Here is a 20,399-nt window from a genome sequence, read left to right as displayed (position 1 = left end):
TGTCACTTCAAAGAAAACAACTTAGAGTGTTTGTTGCCAGTGATAACATTTGAGCTTTCAAATGAAAATCTGAATTTTTTGAAAGTTTACTTCTGCCACTGTGAGCTTGATAGACTCCTAATATTTTTCTGGTGAAATTGGTGATGATTGTAACTAAGGTGATCATTCGATATTAGATGTTGAAATGTGTCAACATTTTGAAGCAATATTTTCCAAATGACTAATGCATGATGTTACAAAATCACACATGGGTAAAAGATCCATTCAAAGTGGAAGACAGACCAATGGAATTTATTATAATCATAGGTAAGTTTATTGATATGGTTTCATATTCCAACTGCAATGAACTTTTAAGAAACTTCCATTTGCCAGGTTTGGTATAGTATGAAACAATATCCACAATTATCCCAGACATCTCCCAAATACTCCTCTGTTCCAATTACATATCTGTGTGAGACTTGATTTCCTTCAAAATATATCACAAGACAAAATGCAGAAGAAAATATAAGAACCCAGCTCCCTTCTTTTAAACCAGACATTAAAGGAATTTGAAAACATGTAAAACAATGCCACACTCACTTTTTCGGGAAAAGTTATTTTCTATAAAAGCATTAATGTTATTTTTAAAAGGAATTGTATTTTAAAATGTGTTCTAATTTCTAATATGGTGAACACTGATGACCAGCGGTGTTCTGGTAAATGTTTAAGAACCAGCTCCCTGAGGGGGCTTGAGGGGAGCCCTGATTTGTAGTGTCTGCTGATTTTCATGGCGCACATACTCTCACCACAATCACATTCAAGATACCAACACATCACTGATGCAAAGTGGGGAAGGGACCTGTTCTCGCCAGCCCGTAGGCAGGGGCCTCCAGCACACCTGTGACATAACCCACCTGTTTGTTGGTATCCTCACTAAATCTGAAGTGTCTTTGAGAACCCGTATCCCAGGACCACCACCCTCACCTCTAGTAAAGTCAGCTCAGCAATGTCAGGCATCCTGGAGAAAAGTCCCTGAACCTCAAAAACCCTACTGGGGTTCCTCACTGAAGCATCCTTACAATCTCTTCTGTTAGCTCTGCCAATCCCCTGGCAAAGACAAGACCCCTGGATCTTTCTATTCTAATCCCTTCCTAAAATATCTTTCGGTTGAAGGCAACACTTTTTGGGGGTTCCTTCAGGAAGAGCTCACAGCTGGGTTGCAGCTTGGTCACGAGTTGCTGGGTGACCCCATGTGTAAAACCAGTTAAATGGAGATGTGATTCTCAATAGACTGAAAGCTGGGGGGGGGGTAAGGTGTGGACCATGGATGGGGCTTTGCTATCCTCACTCCGCCTCCCCTCCTCCCTCCCTGTTGGGGTGGGACGAAAGGAGGACCCTTACAGGGAGGCGTTTGTATAAACAAAATACTTTATTATTTGAGAAAGAAAAGGTCAGATTACAAAATCTTTATCCTTAAGTCTGTTCATTACCACACCAAAGGTTTATCATGGGCTTTAGTTTCTGTAACTATTAGGTTGAATCACATGAAACCGCCCAACTCTGTAGATAAAAAAAGTCAAATATTGGCAATTTCATGTGGTTCAACCCCATACAAAATCAGCCGATGGCTAAGATTCCCTTTGGCAGTAAGATGTTCCCAGTCACATGTCTGTGGATGTTATAAACAGATGTTTGAGTGATAAACATGTCCTGCTTGAGAAAAACATCCTGTGCTTAGACACTGGAAATGGTCTCGTGTAGGTACTGGGACTGAGTCACCCAGCTCTGGCGCTGCTCTGCCCAGCTGGCCTTGCCACCCAGTCCCACAGCCTCATTAGACGGACGGACTCTTCTATGGGGACGTCAGCCACGGCTCTGAGTGTCCCCCGCATTGCAAGGGAGGCCCATGCGGCCCTGAAACCACATTGGCTTGATCGCTTCCAAGCGCCCCGAATACATGCCCACCCAGGTGCTCCTTGGAAACAATCATGAAAGTCTCCATGGTGAGCAACACGTTTTTTTCACCTCAAATCCTCCAGCAGACTCTCTCTCCCATCTTGCTTGTCCTCTCTTTGCCTCTGGGCATTCTGCATCCACGAAAACAAGAACACAGAGCTTGGGCACTGAGCAGAAAGGAGCAGCATCATGTCCAGATAGCCCACGACTCCACAGGTGAGGGAAAAGTTGTGTTTCGTTCACGACCAAGAGGCTTCGTGAAGATTCCCCCTCCTGTCCCCCACCTGCCCCGGGCTTCAGCTCAGTATGACCTGTTTAACTTCACAAGGAGCGCAGATAAAAATAGAGCTTTCTTACAAATTACATTTTCTTCCAGTGAATTACTTCTGCAGTAAAAGTAGCTGCTACATAAATCCCTCCTGCTCTCTGAAAAGGAGCCACATATTTCCAAAAATAGCATTCTTATTTTAATCATACAGAATAATTTGGGGCACGGAGGTGGAGCATGGGAAGGAAATGGCTGGTTGGGGAGGTTAGCTGTTGGGGAAACACAGTCGAACTAAAAAATAAAATCAGTCTTGTAGGTATAAACGGATTTAAAGGCATGCACAGAAATGGAAAACATATGCCATTTGTCAAGAAAAATACTGCTTTATAGCTTTTACATTACGGTTAAGGAGAAAAGCAGAGGCTAGATGGGCCTCCAGATAATAACATTAAGTGTTTCATAAAAATTCCCAAATGTACAAAGTCCTTGCCAGATAATCATCCAGGCAAAACAAAACAGAAATAGGAACTGACCCTCTTCGACGTCTACCTGTAAGCATATTAAATGTAAATAATACACACTTTACAACTTCTTCGTCCGCCGTGGCAGACCCCGTGTTCGCGGGACGCCGCACGTGCTCTTGGAAACCGCAGTGAACACCGGACGTCTGCGTTCTTATTTCAAATACACTTACAGAATTATTTTAAATTACAATATACAGTTCTCGTTAAATAGGACTCTGAGAGGATTTTGACAACAATTAAGATTACAGTCATATATACAAACTAACTTCTGAAACGGCACGACTATCTCTGCACCCTCCGCCTCCTTGAACCAGAGACCGCTTCTGCCCTCGTGATTCCTGACGGCCAAAGGCAAAAGAAAATGGAAAAAAAAAAAAAAAGTGTGTGCCCGAGACATGCTCGCTCCTTGGAGAATATCCAACGGCCTGAACGTTCCTGTCCCATGGCCTGCTCGGAGCCAGGACGGCTTCCCAGAGCTTCTTTCTTGGCCATTCTAATGTAATAGCATCATAAATAGCGTGTTCCTATCAGCAGGCTTTAGAAGTGAGAAGCCACGCCGCTTTGGGTGAAAAGCCGCGGCTTCCGGTGAAATAAGGCCACTGCTTCTTGGGGAGTCCCCTGGATGCGTTTGATCCCGCCTCTCAGGGTCCCTGGAGCAGTCGGTCGCATGGCCGCACTCACAGCCCCGCACGGGCCGGGCCGGCTCAGCTCGGGGCCCCGCGGGCCTCAGTCCTCTGTGTCCGGCTGGACGCCCAGGATGGCGTGCAGTTCCTCGGGGGTGAACCCCAGCAAGTTCTGCAGGTCGCACACAAAGCGGTACACGTAGCGCTTCCCCGACGTCTTGTGGATGATGTTCTTGTCATAGTAATAGCGCAAGCCCCTGCTCAGCTTCTCGTAGTTCATCTTGGGCTTGTTTTTCCTCTTTCCCCACCGGCGGGCCACCTGTAGCAGACACGGGTGAAAAGAGTTCAAATCTGCAATTTTCCTTACTCACAATTAAGGAAAAGTGAATGACCTGCCCCTGGGGAGGAGTCTCACGCTGCTTCCCCAGAGAACTTGACCACTACAGAAGGGCCCCAGCGGTGGGTCTGCTTCAGCACCTGTGTCTCTGAGGAAGGAGGCAGGTGCAGGTGGGAGAGTGAGCCCGCCCCCCGCAGCAACCACACCGTCTCATGCAGGAAGGCTTCGTGTTGGAGCCAACTGTTCCCAACCGGGCGGGCCTGACACAAGGGAAACGCTGTGTCCCCCCACCTCCCGGCTTCTTATTCCACGCCCCACAGTCAACAGCTGCTGGGTGCGACTCTGAGCCATGTGACATTCTGCATTCCTCAACACTTCTGCCTCCTCAGGGAATCGGGGCGGCGCCAGCTTGCACTCTAAGGCTGCCTGAGACCCCCAGGGTTCTCTAATGCTGTCCTGGAGGGGAGGGTCTTGGATCTGCCCTCGGCCTTCCCCTCCAGGGTTTCCGAGTGCCTGAGCTGAGCGTGGCAAAGCTGCAAGGGCCAGAAGTTCAGCCCGGGCTGCCGGAGGCTCAGTCCCCAACAGTGGAAAAAAGCACATTTCCTATGGCATTTCAGATGGTCAGGAAAGACTCTCAGCTTAGCACCTGTGCCTTTTTTATCAGATGAGAGAGCAACTCTACGAAGCCTGCCCCGTGCCCAAGAGCACACCCACAGAACACTAGAACTCATTGCAGCAGTGAACACTTCTTTGTGCCCAGAGGATCGAGTTTATGAGCCCAGAGTGATGAAATCAGGGTTCAAAGCCCAGAGACTGACTTCCCAAGCTCTGGCTGTACCTCGTCAGGGTCCGCGAGCTTGAACTCCCAGCCGTCTCCAGTCCAGCTGATGAAGGGCTGGCAGGATTTGTCCGAGAGCAATTCCAGGAGAAACTGCCACAGCTGAATAGGTCCGCTTCCTGGGGGAAAGGGGCAAGTTGTACGTTTTTATAGATTTAAAGTTCGACAAGGCTTTAGTCCTTTCTAATGAAATAGGCTGACTGAGGAATGGGAGCCCCGACTCTGGGCAGGGTGCCAACTCCAAGTGTGGAGACAGGACTGACCCCTTCAATGGCATGAGGCTAGACACCCAATCAGGGGTCTCCCCTCTCCCCATCCTGAAAAAGGGGGCACTACGCCCTTGGTAGCTGAGTTGGGTCTTTCTGGAAGAAAATTCAGGGCCACCAACTCTTGACATTAAAATTCCTCATCTTGGAGGGGCCCAGCTGGCTCAGTCAGTGGAGCAGGTGAGTCTCGATCTCAGGGTTGTGAGTTCGAGCCCCACGGTGGGTTTAGAGATTACTTAAAAATAAAATCTTAAAAAAAAAAATTCCTCATCCTGTTTAATTGTTCCTTATGTAATAAGTTTCAGGGTTCATTTCTAGAACCACCCAGTAGGACAGGGGTGGGGGTGGTTGAAGGGGCATTTCACCACAGAATGAGGCATGTCTCATGGAATCCTAAACTACAGCTTTCCTGCCAAATGACGGTGGGTAAATTGCTTAATCCCAGACTTGGTTTACTCAATAGCCACTTGGGCATTTAGGGTTGTCTCCATGGCCTCACTGCCTCTGGTGAGGTACGCTTTGCTTTTCATATACCATTCCTGAATTAATATTTAGAACCACCATCTTCTGAAGAACTCTTTTAAAGACGAGGAGCAGCTCAGAGGCAAGGTGCCCCGCCCTAGATCACACACCCATCAAAGAGTTGTTCCTCAAGACCCAATGGCCATCAGCAATAAGGCTATAAAGCACCAAGGATGGGAGTTCTGGAACCAGACACAACCAGGTTACCTGTGTGACCATGGAGAGCTGTCTACCTCTGAGCCAAATGTACCATCTGTCAAACAGGTGCACGCGCCCGCCCCTCCCCCAGGCGGTCTCAAGGACAACCAACTATATATGTGCTTAGTTAACCACACAGAGCTGACACTCAACAAATGGTAACTAATATTAAAATTGAAAACACCAAGGGGCGTCCGGGTGGCTCAGTCGGTTGAACATCTGAGCCCTGATTTTGGCTCAGCTCATGATGTCACGATCGTGAGATCGAGCCCCGTGCCGTGATCTGTGCTCAGCGGGGAGTCCACTTAGTGTTCTCTCTCTCCCTGTCCCTCTGCCCCCCTGCCTCCCACTTGCATATACTCACGTGCTTCTCTTTCTCTCAAAGTAATTAAATTAACTAATTTAAAACATTTTTAAAAAATGAAAGACAAGACCATTCCTGTGGATGACAGAAAAGAAAAAAATGGATGCTTCCGTATTCTTATTTTAACCTATTGAATATTTTAAGTAGGCATTTTTTTTTTTAATCCAGTGGCTCCATATGGTCAAAGTATGAAAAACACATTTAAGGACCCATGAAGCAATGAAAAAAAAAATCTTGGTGTTTTTGCTAAAGTACTGGAAATATTTGGTTCTAAAAACGGCTTTATTATTTGTCCCTCGCCTAAAATAGATCTTGCCCAAATTTTAAAAATAAGATGGATTTTTAGAAGCAAGCAAAGGTAAACAGTCCCTGTGCTGTCTGAAGCTGGCTCTGCCGTCCCTCCCTGGGCAAGTTTACATTCTTTGGGATTCCTGGAGTGGGTGAGTCAGAGCTGAAGCCTCCACAGTTCCATGGCCTCCGCGTCTGCTCCTCTCCAGGCTGGCCGCGCACATCCCAGGTGAGGGGGCGGCCTGTGGATTCCCATCCACACCACTGGGCATGACAGTTCATGTGAGCTTGGCCTTTTTAGAATTCAGGGGTACAGCCTGCCTGATTCAGGATGACAGCCACGCACCAAGTGTGGGCTGTAGCTACAATGTGCTCAGACCAGAAACACCCTGGAGGAACCCGGCGCTGGGGCTGGGCCGCGGGGAGGAGACGGGGAGGGTCGGCGTGACACACTCACCCGTGAAGCCGGCCAGCACTGCCGCGGGTATAACCGGTTTGCCCTGCTCCACTGGGTCGCTCCTCTCCTGGATGTAGTCCTTGAAGGACATGGTCGGCTTATTGAGGCACAGGGACTGGCTGCAGTCATCCTCGAAGCTCTCGAAGGACGGCACCCGCTGCACATCCAGCAGCGACGACTGGCTGTTCCAGGACTGCAGCAGGGAGTCTGAGCTCTCGAAGCTGTCTGTGCCGTTCTCGGGGGAGTCGCGGTCCCGGGGCTTCCCTGGCAAAGACAGCCGGGCACAAACGCTGACTCCTCCAGGACAGCGAACCGTCCGGTGCTGCCGAGCGGTGGGGGGGGAAGGGGTGGTCCCACAGGCTGGTCTGGGGGCTGTAACACCCCCCCCACTCCACCTATAGCCTGCTGGTGCCGAGTCCCAGACTTCTCGCCAGGCACTCATTTCTTACAACAGATGCCCTATGCAACCGCATCCTCCATCTGCAGCAGCATGGGTGGGTCAAGTGCACCTTCGAGGGATGGAGAATTATACAGCGATGAAAAGAGCAACGGTCTGCCCCATCTAACAGCGTTGCTGGGTCTCAGACATAAGGAGGAGCAAAAACACCAACACAAAAGAAAATGTAACGCTAGGATTCTGTTTCTATGAAGCTCAAGGACAGGAAAAACTCATCTCTGAGGACAAAAGTCAAGATAGTGGTTTCCTCTTGGTGTGGGGATGCTACTGACTGCAGGAATGTCATGTTCCTGCGTCTTCTCCCAAAATACCCCACCGGGTGGAGGAATCCAGCTGTGAGAGCAGGGGCCCTGTCTCATTTACTCGGTACCCGCAGTGCCCAGCTGGGAGCCGGAAACACAGCGGGAGCCCACACGTGCTGAGCAAAGCCGTCCCCTGCGGCGACAGTGCCGGACGGCCACTCAGGATGCAGACTGCGTCTCCGTCTGCCTGTGGCTCCTGGAATCCAACCACCGGCCCTGCAGACGGAGCCTGCGGGAGTTCCGACTTACCAGAACCACCGGCGAGCAGGTTCAAGCTCCTGCTCGGGAAGTCCTGACTGATGGGACAATAGTTGACGCTGACGGTGTTGAGTCGAGACTTGGGCAGCATCTGAAACTCCTGCTCAGAACCGAGGAGGCTGGGCGCCGAGGAGGATGGACACACGTCCAGGAGGCTGCCTTTGGGGTAATTCTGGGTCTGCACGCCGTACGCTGCCTGCTCCACACCAAAGCCTGGGACAGAACAATCGGACAGCAGAGCTATGAGGCAGGAGTGGTGGGGTCATCAGAGACCCTCTGCGCCCTCAACCCGAATCAAATGCAACCAGTTCTATGTGCTCTAACCCTCCCCAAAACCGCAGTGGAAAGTGGGCTTTGCAGGCGGCTTTTCTGCTACCTCCTCTTCACAAGCCATTCATGATCTCAGCCAATAAGCCCCTTTCCAAAACGCCTGCTGCCTCGGAGCCAAGATGCGACACCTCGATGTTAGCATCTATCTCTATGGCTCTAGTTTAGCAAACGCCTTCACGTGACTCTCGGAATGGCAGAGGTCACTGGCTCATTCAGCTTCCCAGGGCGGTAAGCCTCAGAGAGACGGAGTGATTTGCCACCCAGTATATGACTTGTAAGGGAACAGTCCCTCCCTCTGCTGGCTAGTGGGACCCCCCATAACCTATACTTATCAGTGTCAGTGACCAGAAGGAAAGACCCCAAAGATCAGAGCAAATTTAGAATTGCTTTCTTACATGCCTCCAGTGCCTGGCACCCCTTATTCATTATGCTTAGTTCTGACAGCAGCTAATCAGCTCCCTTCATTCCACCCCATGCTCTGTTCCCTGCCTTAGGCGGCACTGGCCAATGCACAGATAACACCAGCCACGTAGGCAACGTTACATTTTCTAGTAGCCCCAGGAGCAAACTAAAAAGAACCAGGTGAAATGAATTTTAATAGTTGACCTGACCCAATATTACCAATTATCATTTTAACATGTAATCAGTCTCTTAAAAATTATTAAGGAGGCATTTTATATTCTTTGTTCCATTAAGCTTTTCAGAGCCAGTGCACATTATATTCTTACCACACGTCTCAGTGTGGACCAGCCACATTTCAAGTGCTCAGCAGCTCAGCGGCCACGTGTGGTCACCCAATGGTACAGCGCAGGCTGAGACTGGCCTTTGGACCTCCAGCAAATTTATTTTTATTTTATTTATTTTTTGGGGGCGGTGGGAGTCCCAATTTAATAGAAAAAGTTAACACCAAGGTCTTCAGGGCAGAAGTGACTGGACTGACCTAGTGAATTGCTATTAATCCAATGAGGGACTGAGTTGAGGTGTGAATTTTCTTCATACTGATCTTCCGTCTTTTCTTGGTTTTCTGGAAAACAGACACCGGAGACATAGGATTGCAAATCAAGGTTAAAACTATGCAAGATAAAACGTTTATTTCTAAATTACTGCTATCTGTTTATTTTAGGATAACTAAATGCATTTACGCTTCACATTTAAGCTGACGGTATTCGGTGTCATTGGTCTTTTTTTCTTTTTTTTTTTTTTTAAGATTTTATTTATTTATTTGACAGAGAGGGACAGAGCCAGAGAAGGAACACAAGCATTGGGAGAGAGGGAGAGGGAGAAGCAGGCTTCCCGCAGAGCAGGGAGCCCAATGCGGGGCTCAATCCCAGGACCCTGGGATCATGACCTGAGCTGAAGGTAGACGCTTGACCAACTGAGCCACCCAGGCGCCCCAACATTTGGTCTTTTTCAAAAACTGGAGTTGGCAACGTATTTCCTAATAACCAGAGTAAGTTTTCCAAAATGAATGCTGTCACTGGCCAAGTGAAATGTTCTACTGCATAATTTTAAGTATCTAGACTGTGAATTTAATTCATCTGTGCCGTCAATAGACACTTAAATATTTATGAAGTGCCACTTGTCTCAGGGGCTAGGAATACAGTGGGTTAGTAAAGCAGACCCAGCTCCTCCCCTCTTGAGGTTATGGTTTGTGGCTTCAAGCCCCTCATTTCTCCAGGGTGAGGTGAGTATGGCACAGAAAGAGGCAAGCAGTGCTGTGGGAACCTGAAGGGGGCCCCGGTGCCCTGGGACTTTGAAAAGGAAAAGGTTAGCATTCTCTGTGTGTGTGCTTACTTCCTACAAACACACTGAGCCACACGCACCCACAAATCCAGACCCTCAGACTTACACTCAGAGTGACCACAAAACGGGCCCAACCTGCCAGTGAACAGATTCACCAGAAACTTGTCCAATCAGACTTGTCCAAATTCAGGGAGAATTTGGGGGTCTCCAAACTTAAGTTTCCTTGGCCCCCAGAAGCCACAGCTGAAAGAGAGGGTGGCTGAACCCTAAGGTCTTTTAAAGATTCTGAGTCTGTAAACGGTGTTGAAACTCAGTGTTTAAAACCAAGTGAACGAGGACTATTGCTCTGAACTCGACCAAAGAACTAATCTTCTCATGTTTTTAACCTAACCCCTCACTATAATTTTTTTTTTCCTTTTTAACTGGCTGTATTTTTTTTTAGCACTGCTGTCAACACTCTTTTAAGGTCTAAACCAAGACCTTCTATATGATGAGAGTTCTTTTGTTCAATGGCCGGTTTCTGTATAGTGTCAGTGTATAAATATGTATCAATTACTTCTGCATTCATTTAAATACATAAAACCAGAAGAAATTCTTATTGTTGGATTCCATTTGGTCTTAGGAAAATTCACTGTAAAATTCATGGGGTTTGTCTGAATAAAGGCTCCTCTTCATTGAGGCTGACTTTCTTCTTTGGGTTCTATAAGGTGAGCCACCAAAACACAGGACTTCTTGCTGGCCTCCATTATCTGAGGCAACACGTACTCGCCTGACACATGCCATCAGATCACCATCAACAAGATAGTGACTAAGGTTACTGCCTTGTGGCTATCCTTGATGTTACACACACACACACACACACACACACACACACACACACACACACACACACACACACACAGACTTTAGTGGATTAAAAAACCTATAATCACTGCCACACATTTGACTCACCCTGGTGGCATTTTCCGGCAATTTACTTTACATAATTTGAAACCCCCACCGTAGGATTACAGAGCCCCGATACCCCCATCTCCCTTCCCTGCCGTGGCTCTCCCCAGCGCGGAGGCGCCTAATCCCTCAGCAGGTACCTTTGATCATCTGCTCCAGATGCTCCCAGAGAATGTCGCCCACAAAATCCGGAGCCAGCTCCAGAAAGCGCTCCTTGCCCAGGTTGCACAGCACCTGGCCATTCATGCCAAACCTCTGGAAATTGACGTTCACCAGGCTGAACTCATTGGTGGCCCAGAGAAGCCACTGGCACACTTGCTGCTCGGTCCACAGCCAGGGGTCTGCAAGGAGGGAGGCAAAGACGGACACAGGGAGAAAATGGGAGGAGGCGGTCAGACCGGAGTCACTCCTGATCGACCCACAAAGTCCAGATGTGTTCCAGAGACTGTCCAAAGGAGCAAGCCACCCCGGGGAATTCTAAGACCCCAATAACAGTGCTGGGTTAAAAAGTCATCTCAAGCGACCGCGGTCAGATTTGTTGTTTGAGTACAATGCAGACTCAGAGAAACGACTAGAACGCACTTACTCTTTGGGATGCCGAGGCGGCGCTGCTCCTTCTTAAAGCCACTGAAGGTAGCTTTTAAGGCTTGACTCATGACAGCCTTGCTGCACGGAGTTAACAGAGGCAATTCACAGTTGGCAGAGTCTAGAAAGAAACCCCATGGGGACATTAGGACTTCAAGCTGGCAAGACCAGATACAGAATTTAGGGGAGACATCTTAGTTTTCAGGAAGGAACAATTTCAATCGCAAACCTTGACAGTATTCCTTAGAAGAGTATAACTATTAACAAAAATTGGGGGAGGGCAGCAGAAATTGAGAAAGTATTATACATCTCATAACTACACTTATAAAAAAAATCTAAAATAAAACTCAAGCTTTATTTTGCAAATTATTTTGCAAAACTTCATTAAAAAAACCCAATTATCCTCAGTTGAAATTTCTATCTAAGTCTCTTTTAAAATTTTTAGACAATGAAAGAAAGCACATGGTTTTGGTCAAAAGTTTTAAGGGATGCAAAATGCACAGTTTGACGTTACTGCCATTACAGTAAGCAGCAGGCAAAGGGACTTCTTAGCACCTGTAAAGTCAGCACATCTGCAATTTTTAATGAAAAGCAATCTCTGGATTCCCTCAGCAATTTCAAGAATGATAAATGACCGGCTCAGGATGGCATGCTTATGCAAGCCTATGTGTTTTAGTTAATTTTCCGGGCTATGTTTTCTAGGCACCTACTTCATGTGACGAAGTAATCTCTGGAATGTTTCCAACTAATAACCCTATCACAGTAATTGTATAGGCATTATCTGACTGTTATCCCTTTAAAAAATAATAAACAATGACATTAAGAACTACAGAAGTAAATGCAGACGGGCAAATATCAGCAATATAATTTGTTGCCCCAAGACTCCGGGGTAGGGGATGATCTAACTCATAATGAGACCCCAGAATGAGAAGCTGGAGGGCACTTTCATGGTCTGCTTTGTAGGTGCCCCTGGAAGATGGGGCCCGGGCTTGCTGCAGTGATGAGAGCGTCGCACTGGAAATCTCAGGAGCTCCCCGGCAGTCTGGGCGCATCTGGCAGCGGACAACATCAGGACCCTCATGCTCATAAAGAAGGAAAACTGTCTTCTCCCAGGTTCAGAGCCACCATCTGACTTTTCAAACCAAACATTCAAGACACCAACCTTTGTCGCTTACCAATGATCATCTTTTTAGTAACTGAACTACGAGAAATCATGCACAATTGGTCGAGTCTGAGTAACAAATTACCATGAGAAATGGAATCCAAGCCTGTTGGCACTTCTTGCAGTGTTTGCTCTTCACTGAGAGAGGGAAAAACAGCAAACAGGGACCCATCAAAGGTGTCAAAAGCTGGCTGGCGCTGCGAAACAGATGGAAAAGGAGACTGAAATTAATATTTAAACTTACTTAATTACCTGTTTGAAAGGTGGTCCATGGGTCATCTTACTGATACACCCTCGTGAAACTGGCAATTATAAAGCCATAAAAGGAACTGACCAGTCAATGCTCCGACCAGACTTCTACAGTCAAAGTGATGGAAAGGATTCTATTTTACTCTGGATCATTGCTTCCACCTCGCGGAGTCAGAATGACTGGGAATTTCTTTTTAATGGCCTAATTTCAATGAATAAACTAAGTAAACAAACCTAAAAATAATGAAAATTTAGAAGAACAGTGCTGGGTGGGGCTTACAGACCAGCTGGTCCAAACACCTGGCCCCTTTGCCCCATCAGAGGGAAACTGAGTCAGACCCTCAGCAGGACAGTTTTAGCTCACTGCAGTAAAGCAAAAGCAGATGACTGAATGCAACTTGGAAAACAGTGAGCTCAACTATTTGTGGAAGCATTTATTTTTATGTTTAACCACGAAACGCTTTAATTAAAACTAGATTTTCTTTCCCTCTCATCAATTCCAACGGTTCAGAAGATAGTAATACATATGAAAACATTCCTTACGGTTTAATTTTACAAAAGTAAACGTTTTGAAAAGACCCCTGTCCCCCATCATCAACTAAGGAGAAAGATTTCCAAAGGAAAAAAGGTTTCAAGTAAAACTATGTACAGCTTAGGGGGAGGAAGAGGACAGAGACACAGAGAAAGATAAACCCCACAACACGGCGGCGATCTCTGATAATTCATCTAACCTTTACAAAAGAGATCGCCTCTAGTGTAAGACCTGTTTATAAGTAACAGATAAAGTCTTGATTCGTCGCTGCCTGACTTGCTGAGGAACAACGTAAAAGATGGTTATATTTTTCCAACATAAAGTAGAAAGCCCATGTTATGCGTAATACAATGACCCATCTGTTGAGTCATCAATTAAAAAAATGTGCAACACATTTACAAATAAAATCGGTTTGTGTGCTTTCTTCTTAGAAATGCAGAACAATGCATGACGCATTACGTAAGAAGGCAGGCAGAAGTTGGGACTCCGCCGAAAACACTCAAGACAATGATGTCCCAATGATGTTGGAGCCCAGCCCCACCCCCATCCCCCCCCCACCGCCGCCCCAAAGCCCAAGACAATAATGTCCACCTGCCAAAACCTTAAGGAGAAAAACAATCAAGTTTGAAATCTGCATCTAGATGTATAAACTGCTTCAGGGCAATCAGTTTTTAAAATTCCCACTAGCATTTCCCCGGATGACCAAGGAAATGCCTCACCTTTCCTGACTGGAAGTTCTTTTTTTAAAATCAGGAAGCCAAAAGACAATACAAATTTGCACTAAGTATTTCAACACATCAATTTCAGCAACGACTGTTTCTTCTCCAAACCCAAAAATCACATGGGCATCATCAAATCCTTTCTAACTTATAGAAGAATTTTTCTTCCCAGGGGTGTGGCTGCAAACATAATACCGCAATTTCTTGTACAGTTTCTGCCACGCTGAAAACATCTGACCAAATCAAACCAGAAAACTCGCTGGTTTGAAGTTTCATGACCTTCATGATACTCAAGAAGAGCCTGGGCCCATTTTTGGCTCTTTGGGCTCTCCCAGACAAATAACCTGCTAAGGATTTATAAAGGAAAATAACAGGACAGAGATACATCACTATATAAGCCTGGAGGAGGCCAATCTAAAATCGCACTCTGAAATGTGTTTACTACACGATGCTAAGAAAACAATCCAATCTCGCTGTCACATTTGGAGAAGGCAAAGGGGAAATGATCAGTTTGTGCTACTCGAGAACGTTCTCAGAAGGAACTGAGATAGAAGCTATGTGAAATTTGGTTATTATGCACCGTTAAAGGCTCCTTCATCGTTCATCTGTGTTTGGTTTACGCCAACAGGCATGCTGTTCTCTGTGGCAGGGACCACAGGCTGCTTGCAGCCCGTGGGCACTGGCCCTTCTGAAGGGAAGAAGCCCCCACAGCGGCGCTGGTCTTCCACCTCTCAGCTCTTTCCTTTCCAGTTCTTCAACACCCAGCCCATCGTCCTGGGAAAACCCATGGGGGAACAGAAGGGCAGTGGAGACAGCTTCTCCAGCTCGGTCCTACTGAGAATCATGGGATTTTTCACCTGCCAGGAGTCTCAGAAATAAACCACAAAGGCCTCCCCATCTGCAAATTAAATGGTTTCATATCTTAGAAGACAAGTAGAACGAGCATCAGGAGACCCATTTTATAGACTAGAAAACTGAGGCCCAGAGAGATTAAGCAAACAATCAAGAGTCACACAGCCCATAAACTAAAAGGCTGGGGCTAGAAACAGTCTTTTAGGACCCAGCAGGTGGTTTTTCCTCCTAGAGACTGAGTTTCTCAATGTTTTCTAAAAACTTTTAAATTAAGACTTGCTCTCTTACCTTCAGTGTCCCTCTGTAACTGTTAGACACAGGGGCTACCTGGTCCATGTTCTTGATTCCAAAGTCATTCATCTTAAAAAAAAAAGGAAAAGACATAAAGAAAGAGTCACAGGGGCAACAAATCACACACATTTCTAGTAAGTCTTTATTGGCTCCATCAACCCTAATTCTGGAGGAGTCTGTCAAGGTCCACAGCAAGACAGGTCCTTCAAAGCTGAACGCTAGTTCTTAACGTTTTAGGCCCTTCTCACAAAGGGTATGCTATTTAAGTAATTAAATAATAATGCTGATTCTCTCCTGAATTCCAGTTAGAGATGAAGCACACAGATAAAGTCACTTTCTGTCTGGCTGGTCAGGCAGGGCCTCCCAAGGGAGCCTGGCTGGGGGATGTCTTTCCATGACAGGAGTAGGGTGAGCTGCTTTTCACTGCCATGTCCACGGTTGGCTCAGGGTGCAGGACACCCTTGGTGGCGGGGGGAGTTGCTGGGCAGGCACTGGCCACCTCCCGTTTGCTGCGGGGGGGGGCGGGTGGTGGGGGGAAGAAGAGGCAGTCAGCTCAACCTGGGAACTCCTGGTGGATCCAGATCCAAGGTCAGGACACTGGAAAGAGCCTCCGAGGTCCTAGCCTCTCCCTAAGCTGTGAGAAAGCCCTCCCAGAAGGACAGAAAAGGTTCCCAGAACTACTGCTTCAGGCCAAACCCCCTGCACTGTCCCAAACCCTCCTGTGTGGACTACACAAACTCGAAATAGGTCTGCTGTGTGTGTTGCTCAGCTGTGCATTTCTTCAAGGGCAAGTAATGTTGATCACAGAGCAGTCGTACTTGCTTTGATAGAGTCTGGGCTTCTACTAGACAGACCTGCGCTGACCAGTGTGGTAGCCACGGGCCACTTGCGGCTACCAAGCACCTGGCACATGACTAAGATGCGCTGAGATGAGCTCTGCATGTAAAATACACAAGATTTCAAAGATCGTGTAAAAAAAAAGTAAAGTATCTCAGTCATGACTTTATATTTACTGCAAGTTTATATAATATTCTGAATGTATTCAGTTAATTGAAATATATGGAAATTAACTTCATTTACTTTCCTATATTGAGTGTAGCTATTAGAAAACTTATAGTTTTTACGTGGCTTGCAATCGGACACTGCTGGAGACAGAAAACTGAACTTGGAGCCCTAACATAGGGCTGGCCGGGTAAGTTCTATATTAAAAAGTAAGAAAGGTACCAAGATAATGCCACCAGAGTGGTATATGAAAATACAGAGCAACTAAAACTAAAACTCATCTTCAAAGAAGCTGGGCTAGCATCAGTGATAGTAACCTTTACCCCATGGGGCATGCCTCACCCCCCAGCCTCTCGGCTTTGAAACCAAAGGTCTATGGGCAGCTTTACAAGGCCCCCCTCATTGTCTTCCCCCATAATCTACCCTGGGCGCTGCCACCTGTTACAACCAGGAACTCTGAGTAATTAAAATATTGTGCAATTGATAGGGCTTACTGGAGGTGGCAAGAAGGACATTTCCCCATGACTCCTTCGAGTTTGTACTTTGTTTTCTCTTTATGATCAACATTATGTCTAAACCCGACCTCCCAACTACTAAACACCACACACACACACACACACACACACACACACACACCGCCCCCTGGCTAGAGAGGCAGCGTGGGAGGAGAGTCTACCACACAGAGCAGGCAAGAGGCACTGGGGAAGGTTGTTAAAACCCTCAGAGTGCGAGTAATTATCAGGGTGGCCAGTGAAGGCTGGAGAACACTTGACATAAATTAATCATCCTGTGGGGCAGGAGGGGAGCAGAGGAAGGGTTGTCCTGGATCCAGAGTGGCCCCATTGGCTCAGAATCTCCACTTAGTGGATCATGTCATCCACGTGCACTCAGGAATCAACATTCACTACTAATGATCCCTGAACGGACAGGATCCTACTGACAAGAGCTAAGCCCATGCTGGGCGACCACACATTCCCACTTCAATGAATCTTCCTGGCATTTCTGAGATGGATGTTGTAACATTTTACAGTGATGTTGCATCTTACAGGGCAAGGGAGGCCCAGAGACCTCCGATGACTTGCCCAGGCTCACAGAGCTACTGCAGGGCTAACTAAGGGGGCACAGGGCGGATCAATCCCAGTGGAGCTGCTCCATGGGAAGGTAACCAGGATGATGACGCATGGGCCTTCTCCCACCACATCACTATGGAGTGAAGAGCGCATACAAATATTATTAGACCATGGCCCAGCTCACCACTCTTTACTATGGGACAGGCTCCTTAAGTCTGAGCTTCATGAACTAAATCCTGTTACCTGTTGATTAAATAAACCTCAAACAGGAGACCCACATAAAAAGACATCTTAACTGTTACCCATGATCCCTCCTGAGCCCACTGGGTCAGCTCTTTTTCTAAGTCTGGTTTCCCCGACAACTTGCTGACTTTGCTGTACATTTTTTCAGCCTCACAGAGATGGACAGAGTATTGGTATGGAAGGCAATGGGTTAAAGCTTTCCTGGTTTTGGGGTATAAGTACCAGGAGAAAAGGCAGTCTACCACTCCCACATAAAGAGCTCTAATTACTAGCTACAGAATAGAATTCTTTTGTTGTCCAGCTTTTAATTTGTTTTGTAAAAACCATGTGGAATCAGAGTACCCTTCCACTTGGGTTTCAGGCAGACACATAACTAATGAAATTGAAGTTCACTCATTTTACTCCACAAAGCTTGTTAAGGTGGCAGACAGGTCAAGTTTCTCTACCCAAATCGATTTCAAATTTAGGTCCTGGCGGTGTTGCCCTATTGACTGCTGCTTCTGAACAACAACAACAAAAAGAAAACCTGGCAGAAATGTGTGAGCTAAAAATAGTAAAATTTTAAACAAAGAGAATTTGCCGAACTTCCTGGAAGGAGTGATCCTTTATGTGAGAGATCAGAGCACAGGTTTGTATTTAGGTAAATTAGAAAAACAAAAGCAAAAGCAAACTCATTTGCCACTTTGGAAGGTTGGTTTGCTCTTTCTTTTGGAAAATTATCAGTTTAGAGAGAGGAATGACTAACCCCAGAAATGAGTGAATATTTCCCTGCAGGGCCCACAGCGCTAACATTTACTGTACTGTGATATACTCAGAATTTTAAATAACCTTAACTTGGAGATTTATCTCCCTGATTGGTGGTGCTGTGGACAGGCAGATAGCGCACGGACGCCTCCATTGTCCAGGACAAACATAACCTCTTACTGGTGAATTAAAATAAATTACCTCTATCTCCAAAGGGGACTGCTCATTTCTCTACTTTCTAAATAAGTAGCTCGTCACTACCAGTTTAAGCTACCCTGAAACTGAATACAGGCCAGTATTTTAAAAGTCTCCTGTGCTTAAAAAAAAAAAAAAGAAAGAAAGAAAGAAAGAAAAGAAAAAAAAACCAAAATCCAAAACAAAACCAAAAAACCCATATACTTAGAAACGTTAACCTTTCATTCAAAATCCTTTAAGAACGCGAAAATAAAGGCAGCACTGACACCCACGCCCGCATTTCCGACAGGCTCCCACGCTCCCCTCGCCGCACCGAGGACCCCCGATCCAGAGGTCCCGGGGCGCCCGTGGGGGTCTCGCCCTCCCGGAGCCTCCCTCTTCCGCCAACCCCCGGCCGGGCCCCGGAGTGGCCGAGCACGTTTTCGGGGAGCTGCAGCCTCCAGGTGTTTTAGGCGCCGGGTGCCCCCGATCCTACCGGACCCGGCGCGCTCGGGTAAGTCACCCGCGAAGCCGGGCGCGTCGGGGCCCCTCCGATACCCCCCTCTGCGTCCCCCCCAACCCCGCCGCGAAATCAGCCCGCGGGGCGCCCTCTGCAAGAAGCCCCCCACCCGACCCGCTTTTAAAAACAAAAGCAAGTGAAACAGGCGGGCGCGCCCTGCCCGGCCGCTCGGTCACCCGCGGCCGCGGCCCAAGTTCGAAGCCTGCTCGGCGCGTCACGGCCGGGCCCACTGGCGCTCTGCCCCGGCCCCCCGCCCTCGAGCCGCCCCCGAGCCGCCCCGGCACCCGGAGCGAGCCCAAAGCCGGGGAACAGTCGCCGCCCCGCCGCGGTCCCGGCTGCGCCTCGGGATCCGGACCTCGGGGCTACACACGTCCCCCGCCCGGGGCCTCGGGTCCCCGGGAGAGGAGCCGCGCCGGAGGGAGCCCTCCCGGACCCCCGGCCCGCCAGCCCGCGCGTCCCGGGCCCCGCTCTTACCGCGCCGCTTCGGGCAGGGCCGGCGGCGGCTCCGGGTCGGGCTCCGCGGTGCGCGTCGGACGCAGACGAGGGCGGCGGGGCTGGGGGGCTGGGCCGCGGGCACCTGGGCGGGGGCCGGGAGCCGGGAAGCTGCCGGGGGCAGGCAGGCGGCTCCGGAGCTCGAGGATGGGGCCACACCGCGTTCTGTGCCGCCACCGAGGAAGTAACCGGCCAGTCCCCTTCGCGGCGCGCTCTTCAGAGCGGGGGGAGGAGGGAGGAGGGAGGAAAGACGACAGAGGGGAGGGGAGGAGGGGCAAGGGGGAGGGGAAAAGAGAGAGGAGGGGAGAAGATGGGAGGAGGAGAGACGGGAGGGGTGGAGGAGAGGGGAAGGAAAGAGCTGAGAAGGGGTGGAGGAGGGGAGGGAAGGGGAGGGAGAGCGCAGAGGAGGGGAGAGGAGGGAGGGGAGGGAGGGAAGAGAGGAGGAGACTAGAAGGGAGGGGAGCGGGGGCGGAGCCGGCTCCTTCCCGCCCGGTCCTCGCTCCGCGCCCGCTGTCACCTGGCTCTGTCCCTCGCCTGCTGTTCTGGGACAGCGGTGGGCCGGGGACCGGGGGCCCGGCGCCCCGCGCGGGTGTGAGCCCGGGGAGATCAGAAGGAGAGCCTCTTCTGGGAGGATTAGGTTTCCTCCCCTTGTCCCGCGGGGTGGTGGCACTGAGTGGCTTGGGTAATAAGGGGCTCACTCCAGCCCCATTCCCGAATCTCCTCATGGCCTTTGATTTCTCGTCATTCTATCATGAAAAGCCTCTAAAATGCGTCTGAGATGATAAAGGTCCGAACTGGGCCCTAGGCTGGGTCACTGAGCCTGCCCCGCTCCGGGAGGCCCCAAGCCTCTGGCGTCGTGGGAGGGGCGCCCCCTAGAGTTGAGCGGTGCCTGGATGGTAACCAGCGTTGGCTGAGCGGCTCCGGGCGAATGCTCATCATTCTCCAAAGCATGACTGTCCCCACTTAGAGTGTGAGGGAACTGAACCTTAGGGTAAATAAATTGCCGGGTCGTAAAACGTATGGACGGGAAATTCACGGTTGAAACTCAAGTTTATCTGACTCCCAATCACGGTCAAAACCATCGCCCCTACTGCTGGTTTCTATTG

General features: G+C 48.6%; 1 protein-coding gene across 1 annotated transcript; it reads right to left on the bottom strand.

Annotated features, from left to right (window-relative positions):
* Window positions 1-1,389: 1,389 nt before the first annotated feature.
* ETS2 (ETS proto-oncogene 2, transcription factor) lies at window positions 1,390-19,557 on the bottom strand. Its single transcript, XM_027583448.2, has 10 exons — window positions 19,276-19,557; window positions 15,046-15,117; window positions 12,491-12,602; window positions 11,245-11,364; window positions 10,799-10,999; window positions 8,908-8,991; window positions 7,629-7,850; window positions 6,621-6,884; window positions 4,526-4,644; window positions 1,390-3,669 (listed from the first exon to the last, which is right to left on the bottom strand). Exons 2-10 carry the CDS (start codon window positions 15,115-15,117, stop codon window positions 3,454-3,456), a joined length of 1,410 nt encoding a protein of 469 aa, XP_027439249.1. The 5' UTR covers window positions 19,276-19,557; the 3' UTR covers window positions 1,390-3,453.
* Between the last annotated feature and the right edge of the window lie 842 nt (window positions 19,558-20,399).

The sequence above is a fragment of the Zalophus californianus genome, chromosome 1, assembly GCF_009762305.2.
Source record: "Zalophus californianus isolate mZalCal1 chromosome 1, mZalCal1.pri.v2, whole genome shotgun sequence".
NCBI classification, from domain to species: Eukaryota; Metazoa; Chordata; class Mammalia; order Carnivora; family Otariidae; genus Zalophus; species Zalophus californianus.
This window is presented reverse-complemented; position numbering and strand designations above follow the sequence as displayed.